The following is a 16,990-nucleotide window of genomic DNA, read 5'->3' on the forward strand; positions in this document are numbered from 1 at the left end:
CTGTAATAGCTTGTAGAGCCAACTTCAAAAAATCATATCTGACTCAGGCATTGTCTCGTTCTTGTGCTCAAATTGAAGCCCTGGATGTCTAGTTTCTGGAAAAATTAACTTCATTCACAGATTCAAAATATTCTGAGAGATATCGATGAAATAGTGAGCAAAGGTCATTTGTTAAAAAAATGGTTTCAGTACAATTAACATTAATAGGTCCCAAATTAGCTCCCAATTAACATTAGATGGCTCCAATCACTCTCATTTCAGACTTAATTGATTCCAAATTTCCCTCTAATTAAAAGATAATTGCACAAATTACTCACTGAATAATTAATGTTTAATTATCTAGTTAATTAGGTGTTGCAACCTTACCATAAAATGTAGTCCTAACCAATCAAATTATGACACATCATTAATCTCAAATTGATTATATATATTACCAATTGAAATCAATTGTTCATAATCACATATGGTCGGACTCAATTTGTGACAGTGCATCTCAGTCATTAAAACTTGATTTGATGATAACTTTCAATCGGGTGGTCCGATTAGGGCTTATGACCAGTCGATTTGATCGTTACAACATCAAGATCATTTTGGTGAAATGAGATTAAGGATCTAATGACTAGAATCAAGATGTAATTTTCAAGGCAAAATTACCCTTTTACCCTCCAAGTGAGGTTAAATACGGGTTGCAAAATGAAGTGTCAACAAACATAGACAAACTATTAGTGGTAACCAATAGTCTATAGGGATTTAGGTCGTCCATGTTGACCTTCTCGACGAGTCTTCACTGATAGTACTTCCTCAAGTGCTCCACATTCCATGGATGCTTTAGCCTTTGTCCATCTAAGGCTTCTAGGTAGTACGATACCCGTCTTTTGGAGTTGATGACTCTATATGGTCCTTCCTAATTGGGTCCAAACTTTCCATGAGCAGGGTCCTTAGTAGCCAAGGACACCCTTTTTAGGACAAGGTCTCCAATGTTAAACTTTTTGGGTCTGACCATCGCATCATGGTGCTTGGTCATCAAATTCTTGTAGTGTGCTACCCTTTGTTTTGCATCCATCCTCACCTCGTCTATGAAATCGAGGCTCAGACAAAGCTACTTCTTATTCTCTTTGTCTTGGTAGTGGGTTACCTTGAAACTTGTTAGTCCAACCTCTGCGGGTATCATTGCATCATTTCCGTATGCCAACTTGAAAGGAGTTTCTCCTGTAGGAGTCCTTACTATCATCCTCACTAGGTAGCTCATCAGGCTATATCCCTTTTGCCCCCTCAAGCCGAGTCTTGATTATTTTAAGTAAGGATCAGTTTACAACTTTTGCCTTTCTGTTTGCCTGGGGATGGGAAGATGATGAGTAGAGATTCCTAATTCCAAGCTGTTCATAAAATTCTCTGAAGGGTGTGCTATCAAACTATCGTCCATTGTCTGAGACGAGCACCCTAGGAATTCCAAAGCGACAGATAATGTTCTTCTAGATGAAACTTCTGACGTTTTGTTTAGTGATCTTTGCTAAGAGCTTTGCCTCCACCCATTTAGTGAAATAATCAATTCCTACCATTAAGAACTTCATTTGCCTGATTCTCACTGGGAAAGGACCAAGGATGTCAAGTCCCCATTGGGCAAAAGGCCAAGGGGTTGTTATTGGGGTAAGATACTCTAATGGTCATCTAGGTATGTTACTAAAGTGCTAAAATTTGTCACAAGCCTTGACATAAGCCTTGGCATCTGCTTGCATTGATGGTCAATAGTAACCTGCATGAATTATCTTATGGACGAGAGACCTTGCTCCTGAATGATTTCCACATACTCCTTCATGTATGTCTCTCATGACGTAGTGAGACTCGTTTAGAGTCAAGCATCTCAATTAAGGCTAAGAAAACCCCTTTTATACAATACCTCGTCCATAAGGATGAATTTTGCTACTCTAACCCTTAGCTTCCTTGCTTCTTCTCTATCCTTAGGGAGGAGTCCGTCCTTGAGACAAGACATAATTAGAGTAGTCTAGTTGGCTTCTCCGTCTATTTGATGCACCTCGGGAATGTCTATACTCAAAATATACTGGACTTTAATTTGATCATCCACCATCTTATCTGCAAATGGTGTTTTAGCTAGGCTGTCAGCTTTCTTATTTTCCTCCCTTGAGATTTTTTTGATAAGTCTACCCTTGGGATTTGATGGAACATGGTCGTTGTGAAGCCTTTGATGCAATGCTTGACTTTGCTTAAATATGTTTTCATTCGTTCTTTCTTGGCTTCCCACGTCCCGTTTACCTAACCTATGATCAACTACGAATCTCCCTGGATGATTATTGACTCAGCTCCTAGTGATTTGGCCAATTCCAAGCCTTGAAGGAGTGTTTTATATTCGAATTCGTTGTTGGTTGTCTGAAACTGTAAACGTACTACATACTCTGGACAGTCTCTTTCTGGTGACTACAACATTACTCCAACTCCTCCATATTGATAGACGAGCCATCCACATGAACAACCCACGACCTTGCCCCCTTTTCTTCATTTTGCTAGTCATGGGCAGGAATGAATTCTGCAATGAAGTCTGTGAGCGCTTGGGCCTTTATTGCCTTTCTTGGCCGATACCTTACGTCAAACTTATTGAGTTCAACTACCCATTTAATTAGTCATCCAGCTGCTTCTATCTTGTTTACGGTCTTCTTGAGTGGATGATCTGTTAGGACGTTGATGACATAAGCTTGGAAATAAGACACGAACTTCCTTGCTGCTGTCACCAATGAAAATGCTAAATTTTCTATTGATGGATATTATCCTTTTAGCTCCCCATTCTCGCCTTGCTAGTGTAGTAAACGGGCTTTTGCACATTTCCTTCTTCCCTAATTAAAGCCGAACTCATGCCATGAAGAGATATTGCTAGGTATAGGTACAATTCTTCACCCGGCTTAGATGGACTCAACAATGGAGTTGTAGTGAGATACTCCTTAAGATCCTCAAAAAATTTTTGACATTCGTCAGTCTATTCAAATGATTTCTTTAATACCTTGAAAAATGGCAAACACTTGTCAATAACTTTTGAGATAAACCTGTTAAGTGTTGCTACTCGTCCAGTTAGGCTTTGCATTTCTTTGACATTCTTTGGTGACTCCATGCCCAATATTGCCTGTATCTTGTCAAGGTTTACTTCAATCCCCCTTTGTGAGACCATGAATCTAAGGCACTTTCTTGACGAAACTCCGAAGGCACACTTGCTCGGGTTCAATTTCATGTTATATCATCTAAACGTGTCAAAGGTCTTCCAAATGCAGTGCCTCCTTTGCGCTTTTGACCAACATCTCATCCACATGTACCTCAACGTTTCACCCTATTTGTGGACGAAACAAATGATTGACCAGCTTCTAGTAGGCCGCACCTGCATTTTTCAACCCAAAAGGCATCACTTTTTAGCAAAACAAACCATTGTTGGTGATGAATGATGTTTTCTCCTAACCGACCTCGTCCATCTTGATTTGGTTATACCCTGAAAATGCGTCCATAAAGCTCAATAGTTGGTGCCCTGTTGAATCTATCAATTGGTCAATACGTGGTAGGGGATAGCAGTCCTTGAGGCACGTTCTATTCAAATCTGTGAAGTCCACACACATCCTCCACTTGCCATTAGCCTTCTTGACCATCACTACATTTGCCAGCCATTCTGGATAGTAAACTTCCCAGACTAACTCCGTTGTCACTAGCTTTTGGACTTCTTCTTTGATAACATTGTCTCACTTTGGAGCGAACACTTTTCTTTTTTGACGAACGGGCTTGTAGAACGAGGATACATTTCGACAATGGGTAATCACACTTGGGTCAATCCTAGGCATATCTTCATGACTCCAAGTAAAAGCATTCGTACTCTTCTTGAGGAATTAGACGAGATCCTGCTTCGTCTTCTCTCCCATGCTTGTTCTGATTCTAGTAAACTTCTTTAGGTTGGATTCGTCCAAAGGAATATCTTCCAATACTTCAATTGGCTTGGCAACTGTTTTTCTTCTTTTAATATTCATCGTCTGCATCTGCTCATCCATTACTAACATAGCCAAGTAACATTCTCTAGCTACCAACTAGGCTCCTTATACTTCTCTTATGTCAAATTCCATTGGGAATTTAACAAACAAGTGATAAGTAGACATTGTAGCTCTCCAACTATTCAAAGTTGGTCGTTTTATGATGGCATTGTATGAGGATAAGCATTCTACAATAAGGAAGTTCACTTGCTTATTGATCTATCGTGGGTAAGAGCTGACCATGATTGGTAGGGAAATGGTGTCCACTGGTAGAACCTTCATACCTCCAAACCCAATTGGAGGCACATTCAGTGGACGAAGTAATTCCTTGCTAATCCTCATCTGCTAAAAGGTTGGATAGTAGAGGATATCTACAGAACTCTCATTATCTACTAACACTTTTCTTGTTGTGTAATTTCCAAACGTCAAAGTGATAATGATCGCATCGTCATAAGGATGATGTAATCTCCTCACATCTTCATCTGTGAAAGTGATAGCTGGCTTGTCTGCCCTGAACATTCTTGGCGGGCGGCTAGTGAGTTGAACATTCTAAACTACTTATAAATAAGTCTTCTTGGCTTTGGACGAACTTCCAATTGATGTTCCCCCCATAATAACTCTTATTTCTCCAAGTGGTTAATGCATTGGTTCTTCTACTTTGTCCTTTAATGGTATCCTTTCATCCTTATGGTCTCGTCCAAGGAAATTCTTCAACTTTCCCTGCTTGATAAGAACTTCAATTTGTTGTTTTAAGTCATAACACTCGTTCGTGTTGTGTCCATGATCTCGATGAAAATGGCACTACTTGCTCTTATTTCGCTTACTAGGATCCCCCTTCATCTTCTCTGGCCACTTTGAGAATGAGTCATCCTTGATTTGCATCAGCACTTAGTTGAGTGGGGCGTTTAAGGGCGTATAGCTTAAGTACCATCCTGAGGATGATCTTGCTTTCTTGCCATCTCTATCTCTCTTTTCTCCCACCTTGGCCTTCTTTGGACAAAGGCCCTGCTCTGGATGAAGTGCATACTCAGTATCTGCTTGTTCAACCTTTTCTTCCACTTAGCAATGATCACATTTGCTGCATTCATGAAACTTTGGGCTGAATGAATCAGCTTAGCTATCATCTGTGGCTCTCAGTCATACAGCTTGTGAATGAACAGATTTGAAGTGACTCTGTTATGGAAGGTTTCCAACAAGATTTTGTCATCCATCTCATCTACCAACAAGGCTTCTTTGTTAAATAGGCTGATGAAAGATCGCAGACTCTCGTTCTCCCCTTGCTTTATGTTCAGCAAACTAGATGAAGAGCGCGTGTGCCTTTGACCTCCGACAAAGTTGTTGATAAACAACTTACTTAACTCCTGAAAGGAATTTATAGTATTTGGTGGTATTTTTCTGAACCATACCTTGGTTGGGCCTTTAAGTGTGATAGGAAAGGCTCTGCACATTATCTCATCTAGAACTCCTTGGAGGTGCATAGTTGTTTTGAATTTGACAATGTGATCATATGGATCCTGCGTTCCATCATATGAGTCAAGGGTAGGCATTTTGAACTTGGATGGTAAAGGGTGACTAGTGATGGACGCGGTGAAGGGAGAGTCGGTTTTGTGGACGAGATCATCCACATGGTTCGTCCTTCTCATGGAGTCCATCATCTTTTCCATGGCCTTCATCATCTAATCCATCTTATTCTCCAAATGTGGCACTTTACGTGTGATGATGCCTCTTGACTAATCTTCGCCTTTAGCATTATTCTCCGCTTCTCCAGCCTTTGAGCTTTGCCTAGGCCCTTCAGTATGATGCTGACGATGTTGCTTGTGTTTGTTAACTTCTTGAGTTAACTCCTAGTTTTGGTGTGTTAAGTCTGCCATGGCAGCCGCCATAGACTGCAACTATTGCTAGACAGACGCTGGTAGCGGAGCAAACGCTAGTGGTGGTGCATAGTTGGGATGACTGGAAGCATTTCCACTCTCCTGTGCTCTGGACTTATGGCCATCAACCTAGTCCAAACCATGCCGCCTTTGTCTTAGAAAGCAAATTGGTTAACACCTAGAAACTTTCCCATAGACAGCGCCAATTGATGATGCATGAAAATCAGTAAGCTGAATACTTTGGACTTTTACCATGGTTGGGTGACCTGAGAAGGAAGAAAATAACTATCGAAGGTGACTCAGGTGAGCCGGCAACGGAACCTTCGACAGTTTAGTCAGTTCTCTCTCTAGATCACAAGAGTAGTGAATGGATAAATAGTGAATATGTACCTTAGTTGGATGAGGCTTGGTCCTTTTATAGAGAGTTTGGAGTGGGTCTACTTGTTGGGCGCCACTAACATCATGGGAGATGTGTAGACTAAGTGGAGAATGTGGAGCGAATTTTGGGGAATTTAACCCACGTTCCGAGATGTGAGTTAGTGGGCTAACCATTTGAGATTGTAGAAAACACATGGAAATTTACTAGGTGTTTATTAGTCGTCCATACTTGAATATTGTATGGACGATCGTACTTTCCTTTGACGACCAGATCCTTGCTGGACAATCAGTGACCTACTTGCAAGTCTTTATTTTATGTTTGTGATATGCACTTCTTCTTTCTCTTGTTTAAAGGCTGTTTTGGACGTTGCTGATCTTGGACGACCACTATGTACGAAGAATACTTCTTGTTGATTACCATCAAATTTAATCCTTTTTTATGTATAGTTTTTAAGTGTAATACCTTAGGTTTTATAATTAAATGAAAACACGTGGCTATATTGAAAAATGAAACACAAATAGTAGTAAGTAAAAAAATTTAACCAAACTAGTTTGAAGCTATTTTACTTCAACCTATTATGTGGGAATTGAAGAAACTATTCATGTGTAGTTTTAATCACATGATTTTTTTAATGAGTCATTTGACTTATTTAAATAATAGACATAGATAATCTTATTAATTGCTACGTAATGAGTTGGAAAAGATAGCTCAAATCCAATTTAGAATTAAACTTTGTCCATAGTAGTAGTATATTTTCTAATGCTAATTAAATTCAATATAATTATGTGTTTGAATTAAGAAATTATTTGTAAGACCAAGCACCAACCAGTTAGAGATAAACTTTCTCCAAATCTACTATTATGTGGCCCAAGTGGCACAAATCAATTGTAGGCTCATGTACTTGTAGAAGAAGTATATTAACATTTGGTTAGACTAGGTTTAGTCAAGGTATATAAACCTCACATTAGGTTCATTGTAACACAAAAGCTTAATATCATCAATATATCAATATAGAGTTGTTAAGGATTTTCTCATTATAGATATTTGTGTGTGCTCTCTTTTTCGTTCTTTTGCTCATTGTGCAATAACTTTAATAAGAGCCAAAGCTCAATCTCGGCTCTCAAAAAAAATTTTCCAACAGAAAATCCACCCATCCATTCCAAACAACAGTGAATCAGTAATCACACAAGCTCCTAGAGCCGCAATCGATGATTCGCACCAAGAAAACCCAATCAAGATTCAATCCTTATTTTCCCTCTTTAGATACGTCGCACTGGCATAACCCACTATGGAGGCTAATTTGCCACTGTCCTCAAGTCAAATCATGTAGCTCTACCGCCTTGTTCAATGCCCTCTCAGACATGGGTGGTGGCAACTACATCGATCCTCTTCAGCCATCGAACAAAGATTGGATCTTTCCCTTGTCACTAACACAGATCGACATCGTCCTCCTAGAAGGTTCAGATAGTTCTCACTTTTCCTTAGGACATGCCTTTGCATATGTTTTTTTCAAAACAAATCAAGTGCATACAAAAGCAAAAGGAATGAACTTGTCTTTACAATCACATAGGCAATTGGATGTTTAGGTTCTATAATCTTATCAACAAGACACAAGTTTGAGAGTCTAAAAGTCAAACAGCTCGATTGGCTTTTCTTTAAGGTCTGTTTGGTTAGAGGAGTGGAAAAGTGGGAGGATACAAATGAAGAGGGGATAGAAAAGGGAATAATAGAAGAGATTTAGTTTTCTCTCATTTGCATTTGGTTGGGCGAATGTAAAAGTGGAAAGATAGAAAACTTATTTGTTTAGTTGAGAAGAAAAATGAGAGGATGGAAAATGAAGTTGATATGAATTTACAATTATGTCCTTATTAAATAAAACAAAAAAGTAACACATTTTTTAGCAAAAAATTTTGTGTATGTGCAAGTGGAAAAAAAAATGATATGGAATCAACCCATGTGCAAGTGCACATGACTTGCACATCCCACCCCCCCCCCCCACCCCCCAATCTTCTCTCCATTTTGGAGAGAACTTTTTGGTGGACCTGGAGAGAAAACACCCGGGCTCCACCAACTCTTTTCCCTCTCCCCCCCTAACCAAACACCTTCCAAAATGTTTTCCCTCCTCATTCTCTCTCTCTCTCTCTCTCTCTCTCTCTCTTTTCCTTCCTCCCTTAAATCCACCCTTAAATTTTAAAATTTAACATATTATAGCTATTCTTAGTCTACACTAGGGTCATTGGCCCAAGTTTGTCCACTTGGTACAAACTTGCATGATTTATGGCTATTCTTAAGCAAGATGAGGTGGAGTCATGGCCACATATTCAGGGAGTTCACAATGCATTCTTTGGTTGGCCTTCATAGTTCATAAATGGGGGGGTTAAAAAAAAACACAAAAACAAACACAATGCTATTTGGTGTGTTACTAGGTTCCCACATATATTTTGTCTTTTTAGTAATGTAATTCTATGCAAGGTATTGGCACAAGATCTTATCTGCCTCAACATTTTGCTATGCCAACTAAGGCACCATGCCAACCAAATGTCAGTTTTATAGTGTCATGTCAGCAATACAACATCTTGCTATGTTAGTCAAGTAGCAAAGGTGCCACACCAAACTATACATTCAAGACCTTCTGCGTCATCAGTGTCATGTTAGCGACACAAGATCTTGCCATGTTAGTCGAGCAACAGAGGTGCCACACCAAGTTATACATTCAAGGCCTTCCAATCTCAAGTTTTTACCTTTAATTTGAAAGGGTGTTAGACATATTATGGCCCAAGTAGCCCAAACCAATTGTAAGACCATGTACTTGTAAAGTATAAGCCTACGCTAATTGGTGTGTTACAGGGTTCCCACATATAGCATAGGTGCCACACCAAGCTATACATTCAAGATCTTCTACGTCATCAGTGTCATGTTAGCGACACAAGATCTTGCCATATGTTAGTCAAGCAGTAGAGGTGCCACACCGAGTTAAACATTCAAGGCCTTCCAAACTCAAGTTTTTACCTTTAGTTTGAGAGGGTGTAGACATATTATGGCCCAAGTAGCCCAAACCAATTGTATGCCCTTGTTCTTGTAGAGCATGAGCCCATGCTATTTGGTGTGTTACTGGGTTCCCACATATAAGTTGTCTTTTTAGTAACGTAACGAACACAAGATCCTATTTGCTTCAACATTTCTACTATGCCAACTAAGGCACCATGCCAACCAAATGTCAGTTTTGTTATTAGTATCATGTCAGCGATACAAGATCTTGCAATTTTAGTCAAGTCGCATAGATGCCACACCAAGCTATACATTCAAGACCTTCTACGTAGGCTTGTACACGGTGCGGTGCGGCAGGTTATGGGTGGAATTTTTGCAGCACACCTATGTCTACACTAGGTTCGGTTCACCATAGCAGTGCAATGCGGTTAGTTTTGTGCAAAAAAAAAAAATCAGAATCATCAAACAACCCACACAAAAATTAAAAAAAAAAAAAAAAAAAAACTCAAATATTAACAAACAAACATGTTCAAAAAATTTCTCTAATACCTACACAAAATTTTCAAACAAATTTACAATTTTCTAGAAACCATAGCAAGGAGAAGATAAATAGCCTAGGTCTTCAGCATTATATAACTCCACATACCTGGTAGAAAGCATAGTAGTCAGGTATTGACAAGTAAGCTTCAAAACATTATCTAAAATTTTCTAGATAATAACCATGATAGAGAGCAGAGAGGAGAGAGGGAAACTTGGAAAACAGTGGAATCAAGATGCAGACGGCGGTGGCAGCTAGAGAGAGAGAGAGAGAGAGAGAGAGAGAGAGAGAGAGAGAGAGAGAGAGGCAAATGACAGAAAGAGAGAGAAATCAATTGATCTTAAACATAAATTTTAGAATTTAACCTAGACTCCAACTAAAATGACATGATTTTGAAGTTGAAATTAAAATTAATATTATGTCCAAATCGACGTCGTTTTGTATCAAATTAAAAAAAAATGAAACTATTTCATTTTATAACTCACTTAATTTAACTCTATTTTCTCCTCTTCTTCTTCCTTCACCTTTCATGCCTCTCCCACTCTCCCTTTCAGAGTTTTTATTTTCACACCTCTCCTCTCAATCACACTGCATAGGTACTCTCTCTCCCTGGAAATTTCTTAAAATTGAAACTTGATTATAAATCATTTATGTATATGTTAAATTATATATATATATATGGCGGTCGGTTCAGTTACTCATTGGAATGCAAAATCCACAACCGCTCGCCTCACCGAACATTGTCGATACTTGGAAATCGCCTTCGACCACTACACCATACACCTTCGGTAAAGCTTTGTAGGGTACGGTTCGGATCGGTGCAGGCCAATTTTGTTGGCTACAAGCAAAATTTGAACAGGCTTACTTCTACATCATCAGTGTCATGTTAGTGACACAAGGTCTTGTCATGTCAGTCGAGTAGCAGAGGTGCCAGACCAAGCTATACATTCAAGGCCTTCCAAACTTAAGTTTTCACCTTTAATTTGAGGGGGTGTTAGACATATTATGGTCCAAACCAATTGTAGGCCCATTTACTTGTAGAGCAAGCATATTAATCTTTGGTTGGTCCATGGTTAGCTTAGGTTTAGTCAATCATTCTCTAATATATAAATCCTACATTGACTTTAGTGTAACACAAGTGCTTAATATCAATATGTATTTGTCAAAAGTCTTTTAATTGTGGATGTAGGTTATTAGGCCGAATAGTGGTGGCTCCACTTTTAATTTAGGGTGGTCTCCTAACTTGCAAAAAACTATATGTGTGTGTGTGTGTGTCTATATATATATACACACACATAAAAGGTAGGGTTCAAGTAACACCTGGTGTAACTTTAAGTAATATTACACCACTCAATAACTTGTTATAGAATTCATATTTTAAAAAACCCATTGTTGAATTACATGTTCTATATTTTCTTAACATTCATTCCAATTGGATATTATTTACCATTCGATTTATAAACTCATCTTTTATGCATTATTTTAAACTTCAAAAACTTGAATTTAACAATTGATTGATGAAATGGCTATTAATCTTTAATCACCTTGAAATTTTGCAAGCATGGAGAATATACGAAGATAATGTAATCTAACGGTAGATTTGTCAAAATTTTCATCCAATTAAAAAATATTGAGTGATATAATATTGCTTAAAGTCACACTAGATATAACTTGAACCCAACTCACACACACACACACACACACACACACACACACACTAAACTAACTATTTTGGCCATTCCAATATAAATGTTGAATACTCTAACTTGAAAATTACAAAAATTTGAATTCAACAAAAATGAGAATAATGGTACATCCAAAACATTTTCAATCATTTTCACAATAATTTCACAATAATGTCACATCCAAAACACCTTGACATGTGGTAAGATGTTACTGATTCTAATTTGGATCCAATAGTGACATTACTTTTTTACCTATCAATAAAAATTTGTTGCATAAGATTTCTTGTGAATATGTTGTGGAAGTAGAATTACTCCAAAAATAATTTTGGTCCCCCAAACATAATCCTTAACTCCTTAAAAAAAGGGGCTTAAATAACAATAATAAAAATTAGCCCCAATAACAACAAAAATATACCTGGACCAAACAACAAGAGGTGAACAAATTATTCAACACTAAGCCTATTCAAAAACAAGAAAATAAAAGCTTTGAATCATTCAAATTTGTAACTCATTCAACCCATTACATAAAAATAATCCATAATTTCTTTTTTTTTTCTCCCTTAAAAAATGGTATTAAGAGAAATACTATGGTAGTGTGTTCTTCTTGGCGGTGCCGGTAATTATGCTCTTTTTGACTTTGCAATGGCAACAGTTTTTCTCTCCTTAGTGACTCGTTTTGCAGTTGTAACAAAAATCATCCATTTCTCTCTCTCTCTCTCTCTACATTTTTCGCTTCTGCATTATCATTTTAGAATATCTCTAACTTTATTACACTCATTTCATCATTCTCAATTTTCACTTTATCTCCTTTCAGACCATTTTTTCTTTCTCTTTGTTAGTAGAAAGAAATTGTAATACTTCATTTATTTGCGTTTTTTTTTTTGTGATGTTGATTTTATTTTTTTTTATTAGATTTTGTATAATTTAAGTTTCTTAGTGATCACCTTAAAAAATATTCCTAAAGCTGTCACTGAGGCCGAATCACATAAACATTTGCGTGTGCTCTATCTTTTATGATTTTTCTCATCATTTAATTATCACATACAATCACACAGCAACTTCAACACTAGGGATAAAAAACACAAACCAATTCTTGTCTTCATTACAGACTCAGGAATATAAGCATATACTAGCTGCCTAGAGTCAACGAACTTGGAGGTTTGGATCACAAGGAACTGAGCCAATTGATCAGTTTAATTTGTTAGGAAAAAGCATTTGAAAATATAATTTAAAGTGTCAAATAAAATGGAAATGTAGGTGTTGTTCGGCAATTAGCTGTGGAGCTTGACACCTACAAGAATGAATATGATTTAGACGGAAACCATATTGGCATTGACACAACAAGCATGACAAATCCGATTGCAGCAAAGAGTCTTAACTACACTGGCATTGAGCTCAAAAGTGGAAGAGATATCAAGGTCAAAATTGACTATGATGGTTGGAAAAACATGCTTCAAATTTCAGTTGGATATTCTGGGAAACCATTAGTGACCGTTCTCGAACAATCAATAGTCATGTCTGACACAGTTCCAAGCTCCGTATTCGTGGGCTTTACGGCTTCTACGGGGCTCGTCTCAGAGGGCCATAAGGTCATTGATTGGGTTTTCACATCAGTGCCATTGCCATTCTCTTCCATCCACAATGGGCATGAAAAGGACCACAAAATCAAGAAGACCATATTGGTTAGTGTTACAACATGTTTCATGGTTTTGTTGGTTATAGTGACTTGCATGTTTCTTCCATCTGTTTTAAGAAAGCTAAGGAAGAAAAATCAGAGAGATCTAGATATAGAAACTCAATCTTGGAATGCAGCAAATGTCCCTAAGAAGTTTACGTACAAGCAGCTTTCAAAAGCTACTCGCAACTTCGGCAAGGAAAACTTGTTGGGTAAGGGTGGATTTGGAAGTGTTTACAGAGGTATTATCTCGGTTCCTCCAAAAGTCATAGCTGTCAAGAAGATTTCGGCAACCTCAAAACAAGGTTTGTTACTTTGTTCTAATTCTATTGCATTGTTTCTTGTCATTCTTGATAATATTCTTCACAGTTTAGATTGATCCATTTGAAATTGATATATTAAATATTACTAATTTGAAGTTATATATGAAATGAAATCTTTAACAATAAAATGAACTTTCTCCATTTGAGGATATTGACAAAATAATAAATCGTGAGTACATCATATTTATTTTGAAACAACAAAATACTCATGTAGTTCCTATAATTATATCCGAATTAATTCCTTAATTTGTCAGGATTAGTTTTGGTGCTTACACTCACTGGCGGAGCCAGAGGGGGGGCGAGGGGGCACCTACCCCCCTACTCCTTTTTTTTTTTTTTTTTTTTTTTTTTTTTTTTTTTTGTATTAATAGTCACATGGAGGAAAAAAAAAAAAAAGACTTCTACTTGTTGATAGTGACCAAACCACCCTATTTCACTATTTTTTTATTTTTTTTATTTTATATCATTATTTATACTATTTTTACTATTTATGATATTTTTCACAGCATTTTATCTTTGAATGATGCTAGAGATATTATAAATTTTACTACTTATGTCTTACAAATTGGCATGTCACCAATCACAAAATATAATTTCAAACATTTATTCATTATATTTTTTAAGTAACACTAATCATATTTTTACTTCATCAGTTTGTAAATATTTTAGTAGCTATGAATTTGTTGTTTTTGTTTATTTATTTTAATAATATGAAATATATTCATATTTGCTTATAATTGTTTATTTATTTTGTTATTATTGTTGATTAATATTTTTTAGATAAATTTCACTTTTAATATCGTCTTTTGATTTTACCCCTTCTAGACTAAAATCCTAACTTCGCCACTGCTTACACTTGCTTATTTTACTCTTCAAACTAAAGGTGAAAGAGAGTATATGGCAGAAATATGCACCATAGGACGCATGCGGCACAAAAATATTGTGCAACTACAAGGTTGGTGCCATGAGGGAGAGAATCTTCTCCTAGTGTATGAATTTATGTCAAATGGTAGCCTAGACCGTTTCATAGGAAAGGAGTTTCTTGACTGGGAAACTAGGTACAAAATATTGACAGGGTTGGCCTCGGCATTGCTGTACCTGCACGAAGAATGTGGTAACCCTGTGGTTCATCGAGACATTAAGCCCAACAATGTAATGTTAGACTCTGATTTTAATGCTCATCTTGGTGATTTTGGTCTTGCAAGAATTCTCCAAAATGATACCTCTGTTACAACTACGCTAGCTGGGACTCCAGGATATTTGGCACCAGAAATAGGCTTCATAGGAAAGGCTACCCCAGAATCTGATGTGTATAGCTTTGGCATGGTAGTACTTGAAGTTGTGTGTGGGAAAAGATCAAAGGATATCATGGATGAACATAGTCTAGTAGACTATGTATGGAATTTATACGGGGAAAATGGATTGCTCGAGTGTGTAGACCAAATGCTCCAAGGCAAATTTGACGAGGAGCAAGTGAAGAGGACATTGATTGTAGGGCTTGCATGTTTGCACCCAGATTCAATGTTCCGGCCCAAGATGAGAAAAGTGGTGAATATTCTTATGGACCCAAACGAGCCCCTAATGAATTTGCCAGGAAATCGACCTAGTGGAGTATATGTAGTTTTCCCTTCTAATTCTACTACTTCCCCAACAGCCACTGATGGCTCTGCGTTGCTTCAGTCATCTATGGCATCGCTCATGAACTCAAATGGGTCCTCAATGAATTCGCCAGGAAATCAACCTAGCGGAGTATATGTATTTTTCTCTTCTAATTCCACAGCAGCCACTGATGGCTCTGCATTGCTTCAATCATCTATGGCATCGCTTATGAACCCAAACGAGCCCTTAATGAATATGCCAGGAAATCGACCTAGTGGAGAACGTGTATCATTTTCTTCTACTTCTACTTCCACAACAACCACGGATATCAATTTTGGCTCAAAAAGTGGCTCTGCATTGCTTCAATCATCTATGCCATCGCTAGATGAGATTGAGGTCCAATATGACTAGTAGTGACATAATGTTTTTGTCTTGACATGATTGATTCTCCCATGAAACTATTGAGCTGTACTTAGTAGAATTTGAAAGTATAATGTATGGCTAAGGATGGAGCCAAGAATTCAAATTAGGGGGCTGTAGTATAAAAGAAAAATTATTATGAAACTCTAATTAGTATTAAGTTATTAACAAATCAAAGGAGTTAAAACAGTACTTTTATATATATCCACATTGTGTAATCCCAATATACTAAGCTAAGATATACTAAAAAAAAATTACACTAGAATTATATTATGTTTTTAGTAATTATGGATTAAATTACATTATTTTTTTCACTACATTATTTTTCACTTAATTCCCGTTTTAGTTTTCCCACCCACCTACATGCCACAATTTTTATTTGTGTTTTCTAATGTTTTATTCCCCTCCACCCATTTCTTATCTTCTAGACCTTTCTTTTTTTTCTTTTTTTTTTTTCTTCACTTTTTTTACATCCACACAAGTAATCATTTTTATTTCTTCCCTCTCCTTCTTCACTTGTTTCTCTTGCTTCGCTTCATCTTTTTCATTTTCTTTATTTTGTCCACTGTAAACTCTCTCTCTCTCTCTCTCTCTCTCTAGTGTTCTTCAAAACATCAATTCTACATATATTTGTATACTCAAAATTTGTTTGGGATTAGCTTATTTAGTTAAAATTGAAAACTTTTTGCTGAAAGTACTATAAATATGACTAAAAGCTAGTTGAAATAGTATATCGGGACTCATGAATAGTACCGAAAAGTACAATGGGACTCATGAATAGTAGCAAAAATAAGTTGAATAGTAAAAAAAACTATATTTTTCAACCAATGCCAAACATAACCTCAATTTGCTATCGTGTTGTGCTGCAGTGATACTACCTCTCGGCCTCTCTTTTTAGTTTAGCATCCCTCACTCTCTCTCAGTTGCGATTTTTTTCCTTTGGGAATTTAAGGGCTGGGCTTTTTTTATTTTGGTAAAATTGGTAAATTGGGCTAATTTTGGTAACTATCGTGATATTGTTATTGGGCTTATTTTTTTGGAGTATGCTATTTTTAATGGTGGCTAAGTGTAATTTTATTGAACCAAATTGCTAAATTTGTACTTTTATGCATATACTAGTAATTTTTTCCAAATTTTAGGGGGGCCAAGGCCAAAGAATAGCTTTGTCCCTGTGTATGACTACGTAGTGCAAAAGTTCTTTAACTTTTCGAAAGGATAAAAGCGCATTTTAATGTCGTCAATACAGCAAACCTTGGATGACTGTGAGATACTGGGAAGCTGAAAGCCAAAAGAAATAAATTTGAAAACAAAATCACAGCATGCGTTTGCCGGGAGACAAACCCGGGTCTATTGCTTGGAAGGCAATTATCCTAACCGTTGGACCACTTAGGTGTTGTTTTTTTTTTTTTTTACGAAGGCACTTAGGTGGTGTTGAAGGGCCTATATATTAGTGCCCTAAAAATATCCAACAAAATAGTAAGCCTCATGATTCACATCCC

General features: G+C 37.1%; 1 protein-coding gene across 2 annotated transcripts in view; it reads left to right on the forward strand.

The window, feature by feature from the left end:
* The window catches only part of LOC142608553 (L-type lectin-domain containing receptor kinase IX.1-like), a 30,131-nt gene extending 14,528 nt beyond the window's left edge, over positions 1-15,603 (forward strand). For both annotated transcript variants that reach the window (XM_075780260.1, XM_075780261.1), the window contains 2 exons: positions 12,732-13,454; positions 14,356-15,603. In XM_075780260.1, the coding sequence (XP_075636375.1) occupies positions 12,732-13,454; positions 14,356-15,482 (1,850 nt within the window). In that variant the 3' untranslated portion in view covers positions 15,483-15,603. The remainder of the gene's footprint in view (positions 1-12,731; positions 13,455-14,355) is intronic.
* The last annotated feature ends 1,387 nt before the right edge of the window (positions 15,604-16,990 follow it).

This window comes from Castanea sativa, chromosome 1 (genome assembly GCF_040712315.1).
Source record: "Castanea sativa cultivar Marrone di Chiusa Pesio chromosome 1, ASM4071231v1".
Lineage (NCBI taxonomy): Eukaryota > Viridiplantae > Streptophyta > Magnoliopsida > Fagales > Fagaceae > Castanea > Castanea sativa.